This window comes from Cnephaeus nilssonii (genome assembly GCF_951640355.1).
Source record: "Cnephaeus nilssonii genome assembly, chromosome: 13".
Taxonomy (NCBI): domain Eukaryota; kingdom Metazoa; phylum Chordata; class Mammalia; order Chiroptera; family Vespertilionidae; genus Cnephaeus; species Cnephaeus nilssonii.
Genome location: NC_137084.1, coordinates 60,385,878 through 60,398,880, shown reverse-complemented (window position 1 = coordinate 60,398,880; position 13,003 = coordinate 60,385,878). Strand labels below are relative to the sequence as shown.

At 42.7% G+C, this 13,003-nt stretch overlaps 1 protein-coding gene across 5 annotated transcripts in view; it reads right to left on the bottom strand.

Annotated features, from left to right (window-relative positions):
• CEP295 (centrosomal protein 295) overlaps positions 1-8,490 on the bottom strand; it is a 64,424-nt gene extending 55,934 nt beyond the window's left edge. For 4 of the 5 annotated variants that reach the window (XM_079787130.1, XM_079787126.1, XM_079787127.1 and 1 more), the window contains exons 1-4: positions 5,378-5,511; positions 4,069-4,269; positions 2,258-2,382; positions 941-1,034 (exon numbers count right to left, since the gene is read on the bottom strand). In XM_079787130.1, the coding sequence (XP_079643256.1) occupies positions 941-1,034; positions 2,258-2,382; positions 4,069-4,269; positions 5,378-5,485 (528 nt within the window). In that variant the 5' untranslated portion in view covers positions 5,486-5,511. Of the gene's footprint in view, positions 1-940; positions 1,035-2,257; positions 2,383-4,068; positions 4,270-5,377; positions 5,512-8,340 lie in introns of those variants that run through there. The other variant, XM_079787128.1, reaches the window with a different exon arrangement.
• Between the last annotated feature and the right edge of the window lie 4,513 nt (positions 8,491-13,003).

Below are 13,003 nucleotides of genomic sequence, written 5' to 3'. Positions count from 1 at the left end.
TAACTAATTTTGATAATCATCCAAATAGCCATCCCAATAACCACCAAAAGCTAATGTGAACAAGAGAACTGGTACCTTTTAATTTCCACTTCACTTAATAAAATTGTTCAAAATGATATTTTACATAATCTTATATAAACTTATCTCTTTATCTTATAATATGGTAACTATCTACAATGGCCAAATCCTAAATGTGGAAAAGTCTACAGAGCAAATAATCCAGTTTTTTAAAAATAAATAAAAGGCATTTTTAAAGATAAAAGACATCTACAGGTTTTCAAGTAACCAAAAATATTTTTAGATAACTGGGAAAAACTGAACACAGACTGTGTTTTAATATATTTTTATTGATTTCAGAGAGGAAGGGAGAGGGAGAGAGAGATAGAAACATCAATGATGAGAATCATTGATTGGCTGCCTCCTGCATGCCTCCCTTCTGGGGATTGAACCCGAAACCCAGACATGTGCTGTGACCAGGAATGAGACCCACCTCTTGGTTCATAGGTCGACACTCAATCACTGAGCCACACTGGCTGGGTCACACACTTTATTTTAGATTATATTCAGAACAATATTAGTATTGTGCTAAAAAAAAAAAAAGTCCTAATACAGTAGAGATACATACTATTTACTCCAGATATATGCATGTGTTACTTGTACAATTAAAATTAAGTTAGGCCCTGGTCGGGTAGCTCAGTTGGTTAGATCACTGTCAGGATATGCCAAGGTGGTAGGTTCGATCCCCAATCAAAGCATATATAAGAATCAACCAATGAGTGCATAAACAGGTGGAACAACAAATCCATATTTCTCTCTCTCTCCTTAAAAATCAATAAATTAAAAAAAAAAGTTAAAGCAAATGATATTTTGACCTGCACTGAATTCTAATAGTAAAGAATTATTATAGCCTAGTTCTTCTTAACACTCAAAGTAAATTCACCTCAAAAAGAGTTGGAGGAGGAGGTGGCAGACTTATAATTTTGGCAGACCTCTCTTTTTCCGCAAGCAGTGCTTCCTTTCGAGCTTTTATGTGCCTTAAAAAAAACAAAAGACAGCATAAATTACTTTCTCAGACAATATTATAGTACATCCCTGAAGATTAAAAATATAAAAGCCACAGGATCTCAAGAAATCCTCCAATCTGATCCCATAAGCTCAGTGTGTTATTTAATAAACAGTCTATACACAGCAGATATTAAGAAATTGTTTACCAAGTATAAGACAGCGGGGACTAGTCCAATGAACATCTAATGTTCTTCAGTTTAGGGTTAAAAAAAAAGAAATATTGATTAAGATGGGCCACTAGATAAAATGACTATTGCTGACTAGTAACAGGCTCTTTCATTTTTACAATATGCAAAAATACTCATTAATGACTTCCAAAGAGTCTATAACCTTTTAATGTTCTTAATCGCACTGATATTTTTTTCTTTTTTTTTTCACATCAGAGGCAGAGAGATTTTGGTTGACATGCATTCTGAACTACCCATACATCCTATCTAATAACAGAGTAACATGTAAATTACCATCACTCCGCTACGCCCACGATTGGGCGGTGGGAGGCTGGGGGGCGGGACTCGGGGTGGCCTATCTGGCCATTGAGAGGCTCGGATCCGCTGCCACTGAGGGGGGATACCCTGCTGTTGAGAGGCGCAGGGGGCGGGACTCCCGCCCCCTGTGCCTCTCAACGGCCAGATCCGCGGCCGCTGAGGGGGCCTGCCGCGGACACCCAGCTGCGCCTCTCAACGGCAGGGTAGCCAGGTGTCCGCGGCAGCCCCCCTCAGCGGCCGTTGAGGAGTCCCGCCCCCTGCGCCTCTCAACAGCAGGGTAGCCCCCCTCAGCGGCCGCGGACCATCAAAAGTGGGGGAGCTGGGTGCCTGTCAGCTCCAGCACCAGGCCTTTCAGAAGGCTCCGCCAAGCCGGAGGCTTCTGAAAGGCCTGGTGCACCAGCGGACAGGCACCCAGCTCCACCACGAAAAGTGAAAGCGTGTAGGGGACCCTACACGTGCATGATTCAATCATGCACTGGGCCTCTAGTTTCTATATAATTTAGTAATTGTTGCTAAAGTCATTTGTTACTATGTTCACCTACCTAAGCACATCCCCCCCCACACACATTATTTTTAAAAACCAAATTAACAACTCAATGGATATACTGTGAATTTTTTTTAATAGCTGCTTAAACAATATCCAATGCAGCATCTACTTCTAACAATACCCGCTTCGATGGAGAATATGATAAAAACTATTACTTTACCAGGTTTTTCGTTTAATCGACATTTCTTTTTGATTTTTCTGTACTTTCAGGGCCTCTTTATGCCTCAGTTCCGCTTTTCTTTTTCTTTCTGCTGCCCTCTGTGCCAGAGCATTCAAATCAGGTTCCTAAAGATAGATACAAGATGTTAAATCAGGTAATTCAGGGTTTAAAGGTAGCATTACAGTATAATCTTTGGTTGCTTCCAAGTCAGAGCAAAAATCATGAATGTGAATGACTGAAGTTTAGGAATCACTGCACTCAAGCACAAATAAGTGAAGCTACAAAAATCTGATGTCAGAACTTAATGTCATTAGTAAAAACCCAGCCTAAAACCAGGGACCATGGAACATATTTGATTGCCACATTCTTTAAAGGTATTTCTTTTCCTCACTATTGGTTTGATATTGAAGACTTGCCTTATTTTGTGTGACTGTTCCCGGGACTGCAATCTAGAACAGACATATGTTGTTTTACTGTTCTTCACTTTACTGCACTTGATATTGTGGATTTTTACAAATTCAAGGTCTGTGGCAACCTGCTTTGAGCAAGTCCATTTTTCCAATAGGCTCAGATGATAGTTAGCATTTTTTAGCATTAAAGTACTTTTTAGTTAAGGTATGTACATTGTCTTTTAGACATAATGCGATTGTACACTTATTAGACTACCGTATAGTGTAAATATAACATCTATAAGCACTGGGAAACCAAACAATTCAAGTGATTCACTTCATTGTGATGGTCTGAGACCAAACTTGCAATATCTCCAAGGTATGCCCATATTTTCCAATCATAAATCAAAATAAAAAACAACATAAGGTTAATGGGGCAGTCTGAAATACTAAGTTAAGTTCTACTTTGCCTCTTTGAAAGTCATCAAAAAATTTTTACTCTGTGTAAATGAAATCCAAGTGTATATACATTCAACTATATATGTATTAGAGATATGAAGAATAATGAAATGAGAAATTTGAATTCAACCCACTGAATCTGTCCAAAATGCTCAAAAACAACAACTTCTGATTAAGAAAGTTACTTTATTTTATTTTTTTTACCCAGACAGTTAAAGACTGGAAGAGAATGAAACATTATAGGAAGATAGCCCTAGCCGGTTTGGCTCAGTGGATAGAGCGTCAGCTTGAGGACTGAAGGGTCCCAGGTTTGATTTTGGTCAAGGGCATGTACTTCAGTTGCAGGCTAGATCACCGGCCCTGGTCAGGGCTCATGTGTGAGGCAATTATATGCGTCTCTCTCACGTTTCTCGCATTGTCTCTCCTCCTCCCTTCCATTCTCTCTAAAAATCAATAGAGCCCTGGGTTGCTTGGCTCAGTGGATAGAGTGTCAGCCTGTGGACTGAAGGGTCCTGGGTCCATTTCTGGTCAGGGGCACATGCCGAGTTGTGGGCTTGATCCCCAGTAAGGGGCGTGAAGGAGGCAGACAATCAATGATCCTCTCTCATCATTGATGTTTCTATCTCTCCCTCCCTCTCTGAAGTCAATAAAAATATACTTTAAAAAAAATCAATGAAAAAGTATCCTCAGGTGAGGATTAACACACACACACACACACACACACACACACACACACACACACATTAAACATTACAGGAAGGTAAGAGTTTACTTGACGTGACTCTTACTAGGAAATGAACCTAGCAGCATTCTTAAATGACATTAAATTTAAAAAGTTCAGGCTGCCCCAAGCAAATTCTATATATGAAAACAGTTTTTTATCAGACAAACATTTAACAAGTATAATTTGCTTTTAACCAAAATTACTACCACAGACAGGCAGACATATCAATGGTCACTTACATTTTCTTTGGCTTGTTGGTGTCCCTCTCCCATACTTCTTAAACTTGCCAAATACAGTTTTTCCAAGTTGTTTATTTTCTGAGTCTGTGATTCTTCCCATTCTGCCCTCAGTGCCTCTGCCAAATGATTAAATTGCCGATTTCTCCTTTGTTTTATATCTTCTCTTCTCTGTAAAGCGATATCCCTTTCTTGCTCTCGAACCTAAAGAATATTTAGCAGATATATAAAAAAGAGTACTTAAGCCTTTTTTGAAAAGCTATTTGGAAAAAGAAACTTAAATTAATTTTCGTTAGATCTATCAATTCTCCTGAATATTCATTAGATAAGCTCTATGTAAAGAAAAAAAAAAATCCAAGTGATATAGGAAAAAAATCCTAAAATTTCAACATCTTCTAAAGTTTCCTAAATGATTAGCTACAATATACCTCAAGCCTTAATGGTACTGCCATTACCATTCTAATAACCTAATTTAAGAGGCTAACATGGTTAAGCATGATTCAATAAAATGTATAGCCCAGATGAATATAGACAGAGCTAGATGAGAACTCCCTGTGGTACATCATCCCTATTTTAGGCAGAATGGCACCTAAAATATGCTTCACAAAGACTTAACTTACTCTAAAGCAGTGGTTTTCAACCTAATGCCGGGACCCTTTAATACAGTTCCTCATGTTGTGGTGACCCCCAACCATAAAATTATTTTCGTTGCTACTTCGTAACTGTGTTTTCCGATGGTCTTGGCGACCCACAGGTTGAGAACCGCTAGCAGGGTCGCCCAAGACCACAGGAAAACACAGATATTTACATTACGATTCATAACAGTAGCAAAATTACAGTTATGAAGTAGCAACGAAAATAATTTTATGGTTGGGGTCACCACAACATGCGGAACTGTATTAAAGGGTTGCGGCATTAGAAAGGTTGAGAACCACTGTTCTAAAGACTTCTAGAAAAGAAAAATCTACAACTTCATAATAAATTTGTTTCAGCAGCTAATAATCTTTTCATTGAGTCTTCAAAGTCATCCTAATCTTTATCAGTTGAACATCATTTAAAAAATATTTAAAGAACTATCTTCCAATAATTATTGAGTCAACTCACCCCTATCCTCAAACTCTTCTTCAATATATTTACCATTTTGGTCTATTTTTCAAATGTTCCAAAACTAGTTAGTATGCAAGAATCAGGGCAGCTGTACAGTAAGAAAGGTTTTTAAATGCAACATTTTACTTAGAACACTTTAATGTAAAAAATACTAAAAAATGGGAGAAGATACAGAATTTGAAACTTTGTTCCAAATAAATCTTACCTGGAGCAATCTTAGCTTTCGTCTTCTCTCATAATCTTCTTTTAAAATGAAGGCTTCCTCATTAGGACTCAATCTCATCTTGCCAGCATTCACTACCTTTCTTTTCATTTCTGTGTTCTTTAAGTAAAACGGTTCTGAATTTTTAAAAAGAAAAAATGTCTATTAAAATAGGGTAGCAAAGATAATTTTTAACAAGTATATTTGACAATTAAGGGCTGTGTACATGCAAATAACATAATTTGGGTAAACAAAATCCAAATTATTTATAAACATCAATTATTAATGCAGCACTTAAATCAGTGTTTCTCAGATAGATGGGAAGTACTTGAAAAAAATGTTCTCCATCTACAGCAGATTATTGTTTACCTAGCTTAGGGACCTGACTTATTCCTAATTGGGATTTCCAATTTACTTAAATTAAAGGCAAAAAAGCCCGAAGACTTAAAGAGATGTGTTGGCACAGAATAAATGTTTTCACAATTACTGCTGTAACTGCAAGGGCTACTGGTCTCTAGATTTAACTTCCAATCTGTTATACACAACTTGATCAACTATCAACCCCTGAGGAGTAAACAATTCTTCAACAACTACAATGGGGTGATTTTTAAATAAATAATTATTTTCAAAAATCCCCTTGGAACAATTCTGTTGTTTGGATGAGTTAAGTGTTTAGATTTCCAGTTCTATACGTCTAGTGGTACTGTTTTTACTCAGTATTCTCACTCTCCTCCCTAGTTTAACATGCCCCTATTTGGGGGAGTCTGCTGGAGAAAAATTGAAAAAATATAAGAATCTGTAAGTTTTTGTAATTTGAAAACCCTTCTCAGGTCATTCTGATACTTCCCCATTCCCATCACTGTCATTTCCAAGAATTTTGAGTATTCACCATTTCATTTGCTAGAGGATTATAGGAAAGCAAACTACATTTGTTTATTTTTACCTCGGTGTGAGAGAACAACTGTTTTCTCTTGTATATAACTTAAACAAAATTTAAACGTATTTGGAAATAATATCAGACTTAGAATTCCCGTATACTCTTTCCCCAACTTCTTTGAATGTTAACATTTTATGTAACCACAGTACAATAATCAAAACCAGGAAATTAGCACTGGCACAATACTTTAATCTATACAAAAAGTTAAAACCTTCAAACTTCACCAATTATCCCACTAATGTCCATTTTCTGGACCAGGATTCAATCCAAGGAAAATACGCTGCATTTGATTGTTGTGGTACTCTGCAGATACCAAGGTGGGCTTACGCCCACAAAGGTTCTTATTAGGGGAAATGCCTGCGTCAGAAAAAAATGGGGAGAAAGCTGGAAAAACTTCCGACTTCTATGCAAATCTGACACTGAGTGAAGGAGGGAGGTAAGCTGGGTAGATGCCTCCTACATGGCCATGCAGTCTAAGGAAGGTCCAGCAAGCCCTCTGAGAGTGCCTTGTTTCTTGGGAACAGGCCTGCTATGCTCAGTTATTGGCCAGGCTCCATGGTTGGCAAAGAGCAGCCCAGCGTCCATGCCAATGGACTTCAGAACGCAGGTGCTTCACGTTCTCATGGCTGCGGAGGCTGTCATGTCTCCTCCAACTCCTCTAATCTGGGACGGTTCCTCAGCCTGTTTTTCTTCTCAAAATCTTGACGTTTTTGAAAAACACTGGCCAGTCAGTTATTTTGTAGAATGTCTCTCAATTTGGATCTGTTTCATCTCTTCTTGTGGTTAGAATGAGGTTACGCATATTTGCCAAGACCTCCACAGAAGTGATAATGCAGCCTTCTCAGCGCACCACTTCAGGAGGTAAATGAAGTGAACCTGTCTTCCTACTGGCCATGTGAATTTTGATCAGGTGGTTAAGGTGGTATCTACCTACGAGATTTCTCCACTGTAGTTACTACTTTTCATTCTAAGTATCTGGTGGAGAGAGAGTTGAGGCTTTGTAAGTATCGTGCTGCTGCTCATCCAACTTCTGCCCATTACGTTTAGTATCCATTGATGATTGATATCTGAAACAATTACTGTGCCGTTTATCAAGCGGTATTTTCTGTTTACATTATTCCTTCTAGGCTTACATTTGAAGACCTACTAAGAGGAAGAGTTTCCCCTGCTTCCTCACTTATTCATATGAAAATGGATTTTTGGAATCCTATGAATTATTGCTATACAATAAGAAAGATACTACTTGTCTTGCAAGATTTTGTTCAGATTACACATTGTTACCTGACACATTGTAACCACAAAATTAATACCAGACTTAGATGACTGGGTTCAAGACCCAACACTGGAACTTAAAGCAGGAAGACGCTGGCCAAGTCACCTAAGTCACTTTGGCCTCCTTTTCCTAAATTATGCAAACAATGGGAGTAACCCCAACAGGCTGTCCTGGTGATTATGTGACTGAACGAAGGTGACACGACCAAAGACTCGAACCTTCCCCAATGTTTTAAAAGCTCCGTTTGGGGCAGGACTTAATGCTTAAAAAAATTAAAGGTGACAGACACCAAAAAAGAGCACGCTCTCCGCAGGAAACGATGCCGGCGGTGCTCTCCAACGGCGACCAGGTTTCAGGCCTCGTCCAGGTGACCTCGGCGAGAGTGGGCAGGACGCACGGAGCAGGGTGCAGCAGCTCCGCGGAGGCGCTCCCGGCTGCCCACCATCCTGGGGATTTCCGGGACCCCGCGCGACCGGGCCCGGGAGAGGCGCAGAGCCACACGCGCAAAGGCCCCGGGGCTGCCTCTCGCGCCAGCGGACGGGTCTGGTCGGGCCGCGCCTCGGGTCCCGCGGCTGCTCAGAGCCGCAAGCCCACGCGGGCCTGGGAGAGCGGCCGCCGAGGCCGGGCACCGCGGGCCGGGCGGCGTTCGCGGCGCCGCTCCCGCTCGGCGTCCCCCTCCCCGGCGCGCCCCCGGCTCCCAGGCTTCCGGGGTCGTGCACGCCCGGGTCGCCGGGAGGCGGTGCGGTCGTCACTCACCTGAGAGCCGGGGGCCGGGAGCCAGGAGGCGTAGCTCCGCCAGGGAAGGTCCCGGGGCCACCGCCGCTCAGATTCCCAACAGCCGTTCGTGCGCCTGCGGGACGGCCATCACCGAGCTGCCGTCATTTCCGTCATTCAAACCGCCCGCCAATGGCGGGGCCAAACCGCGGGAATCCGCTTGCTCCCGCCTCCCCCGGGGGCCGCCGGGACGGCCGCGCACGCGCACGCGCACTCTCCCGCGCACGCGCACTCGCAAGGGGACGCGCTAGCCCCCTCGTGGAGCCCTCTTGTTTCTCACTCCGCGGCTCTGAAGTTCCACTTTCTGTCGCTCAACATGCTGTTTTCACACGTTAGGAGACCGAGGTCGCGATTGGGGAACATATTGGCCCAGAGCCGCGAGGGCGGCTGTAGACCCTGAAGATTTGCATCCGTTTGTGTAGTGACTACACACTTGGTTTGGTACTGAGGACGCTCGTCTGATGCTTCCTTTAAGGGCCTCCAGCACAGGGGTCCTCAAACTTTTTAAACAGGGGGCCAGTTCACTGTTCCTCAGACGGTTGGAGGGCTAGACTATAGTTAAAAAAAACTATGAACAAATTCCTATGCACACTGCACATATCTTATTTTGAAGTAAAAAAACAAAACGGCCAAAACACCCGCATGTGGCCCGCGGGCCATAGTTTGAGGACGCCTGTACTACAGGAAACCATATCCGGAGACTCTGTGCCTCCCGAGGTCCGACACACCTAGAACATGTCAAGGATTTATCTGCTGTCAACAAGCTATAATCAGAAAGGGGTTGAGTACAGGGTCCTATTTATTGTGCCAAGCACAGTGTGCTACATGAAAGGGAGATAGGGGTATATGAATTATGGCCCTTATACTAGATTGTGTGGTCTAGTTAACCATACATACTAGGAAACAAAGGATTAGAAAATGGGAAGTGGGGGAGAGGGAAGTTGCTGGCATGATCAGTTCTGGCTTCCTCCTGTGGAAGAGGTCAGAGGGAGTGAAGATTGAAGGCGGGGGCTCCAGTGAGGATACTGCTGCAGGAAGTGAGAGATGATGGCACTCTGAATGGAGAGAGGTGGGTGGGTTTAAGAGACCAATAGGATGCCAAACATTAGGAACTGGTAGTTACATAAGCATGGAAGTCAAAGGAGAAGGAGAAATCAACGATACCCAATTCCATATTTGACAACTAAGTGGATGGGGATAACATCCTAACTACAACATGGGAAGAAGAGCAGTTTTGAGGGAGGAGGTAAGCTTTCAATATTTTCATTTTGTGGTTTTTATGGGATATTTAGACAAAGGCATACATTGCAGAAATATGTAGGAGGCAAAATTAGCAGTACTAACAAACAATTGCATGTGAGGTTGAGGGAAAAGGGAGAGTGAAGTTAACCTCACAGGCTACTTACCTTGGGGAGCAATGTTGATGATGGTGCCACCAACCAAGGACGGAATCAAATGGGAGTCAGTGAAGTGACAAGGTGATGAGCTCAGCTCTGGACACCTTGAACTTCACATGCCTGTGGAGCACCCAGTGATGTGCAGTAAACAGATGAGTGCAATGGTAGTAGCCCACATTTTCTTAGTAATACTTACCCTGCTATCTTCATAGGGTAGTTGTGAGACTCAAGATGCACAAATCATATGACAGCATTTTGTAAGCTCTAAAGAGGTAGTTTAACAACTATTTTATTTTTTCTGTCCAGCACCTTTCTGCCCTCTTCTGGTACAGACCCAGTCCTCCAGACCACAGGCGTAGGCATGTAGCGAAGACTGGGCAAATTGTAGTACCCATCTCCCTTGCTATTGGGATGACCCAGGGATGGGTACATACTCTAAACTGGGTCAACCAGAGTCTTCCATGTGAATTGTTCTTACCTGAGCCATGAGGGACAGATATTTTCCTGTCTGGACTCATGTTAGGATATGAAACTGGAGCTTCCCCAAATGACCCACCATGTGGGCTCCCATAAACTGGTCTGGAAGAAAGAGTCTGACATTCAGCAAGGAACACACAGAGAGAATCCTGACGGTGTTCAAGTCCTTGGATCCAGCTGTCCCTGATGTCAGCCCATTCTGTAAGTCACTGGAAGGAGCCATTACATCACTCCCTTTTACTTAAGCTGCTTTGAATGGGAGTTTCACTTTTTTTTTTTTTTTTTTTTTGCAAATTAAAAGAAGCTGTAGATTTATATTTAAATTCTTGCAGACAAACAGCATCTGGGCATCTTGGGAAATACTAGAGAATAAAAATTAAGATCTTGGACTTAGAGACCAACTGCCTGGATTTAAATTTCTGGCTTAGCAAGTCTGTGACCTTGAACTAGTTCCTGAACCTCCCCAGAAGTCATTTTTCTCATCTTTAAAGGGGATGTTGTAATAGCGCTCAAGAGGTTATTGTGTGGTTTAGAGCTCTTAAGACAGTACCTGGCACAAAGTGTGCACTAAATGTTATCTTTTTTCACTTTTATTTTAATACATTCATTTTAGACCACAGGAGGCAAAGAATCCCAACAACTTTTCATTTGTGTTTATTGGTGTTTTGGGTTTAAATTTTAATTAGGTTCTTTTGGCCTAGGGAGAAGTATGTATGTAAAGTTTCTAGTGTTGTTATCACACTAGGAATGAATGTTAATCAACAGTGATCAAGAGGAAGAGTTGCCCCTAGGAAGTAATGGCTTTAGTGTGACTGGTCACCATCTCAGAGTGCAAACGAAGCCAGTTAGGATTGGAGTCCTTTAAGATGTTTCTGTGATGCTAACAGTTTCACTGTTCTGGGTTTCCTTTCATCTTTATCCATATTGAATAGGAGAGACTGACATGAAAGTGTGTGTGGTGGGGGAGTGCGGGGGCTCATAATGAGTGACTATGAGTTACATACGTAAAAAGACCGGATGCCTAAATGAAAAGGGGAGAAAAAGGAAATTATTTACAACCCAGAAGCGTATGTAGCAGTAGGGGAGGATTGGCTGGGGTGGGGAAGAGTTTTGCAGCAGTAGTCAGAAGATGTGGATTTGAACATCTGCTTGATCAACAGTTAATCTCTCTGAGGTTCAGTCTCTATAAAGCAGGGATAAAAATACCCCAAATCTATTGAGCATTCTATGTGCCAGGAATTTTATTACCCATCCTGTCTAATAGAGCAGTTGTAAAGACCAAACAGAAAAAGCTGTAAATATCCTACATAGAAGCATATAATCTATAATAATAAAAGCGTAATATGAAAATTGACCGAACGACCGAACAGCAGAATGACTGTCGGATGACCTTCCAGGTGATCATGCTATGACACGCACTGGCGCCAGGCCAGCCAAGGCGGGTGTGATGCGATTGGTTGGGGGGCCCGCCATAGCCCCACGATCACCCCACAGAGGGAGGCCCAGGCCGTTGGGCAGTGGGGTGATCAATTGGGGGATGGTGCTCTGTGATTGCCCCAAAGAGGGAGGCCCAGCCCACCCTCTGTGGGTGATTGATTGGGGGGCTCCAGGGAACCGGGGAACTGGGGCGGGCGGGGGTGGGGGTGGACCCAGGCAGCGCCAGGCCAAGGCAGGTATGGGCTGGGGGGGGGGGGGGGGCGGGTCCACGAGGCAGCAGGGCCGCGAGGGCCTACCCTTGCACGAATTTTGTGCATCAGGCCTCTAGTTAACTATAAAAGACCATACTACAATTTGGCCACCAGTACAGACTCCGGGCAGGTAACTTCTGCACTGCAGTTTCTTTGTTTCTGCCCTTTAACCTGCTTTAACTGATCCAGCTTTTATATAACATGAATCGGTACTATGGGGTCAGAGTTCTCATCATCCAGAATTATTTCCATTTACCTGTGAACATAACACTGATCTGCCAAAGTGTGGTTGAGGACCAGAAGCATCCTCAGCACCTGGGAGCTTGTTAGAAATGCAGACTTTCTGGCCCCACCCAGAGCTGCTGAACCAGAGTCTGTCTGCATTTGAACTAGATCTGCAGGCAGTTCGTACACACATTAAAGCTGGAGAAGAAGCAGTGCTCTACACGAAGTCCCACGTGAGATAAACTGGGGACAGGGTAACAGAATAGAAAAGGGGAAGCATATGAACAAGTAACAGAGACAGACCATGCCACCATTAAAATGAGGATAGTGGTTCCTTTTATTAATGAAGACCTTGGCCACTTGTGGTGCAGGTATGAGGTGCGGTAGAGTTTGCTGGATTTGGAGTTCTTATCCTAGCTCTGCCACTTAATTTAGAAAACCAGTAACTCAATTTCCTCACCTATGAAACGGGGTTGTAATATCTGTAATGTACATGAAGCATTAAGCACCGAACAGAGAACCCACTGTTCTTTTCATCCCCTCCCCCCCCCCAATAGAGAGTGTCTAGAAGAGTAATAATATGATGGATTGGTGTTCTTTTTATGATGTATCATATTTCTCTACATGGGAGCTCTCACCCAAAAACCTGGGATGTATCTATGTACTGGGCATCTTAACAAGATGGTACTTACCCATTTATAAGCATGTTGGCTGCATTGTATTCATTCATTAAATATTCATTGAGCATTTACTAAGTGCCAGTACTTTGGTTGAGAGTACAGTGATTAACCAGATATTGAGGAGACAGCAGTGCACATGATAGACATGATCCTGACCTCAAAAAGGCAGTGCAGGCCT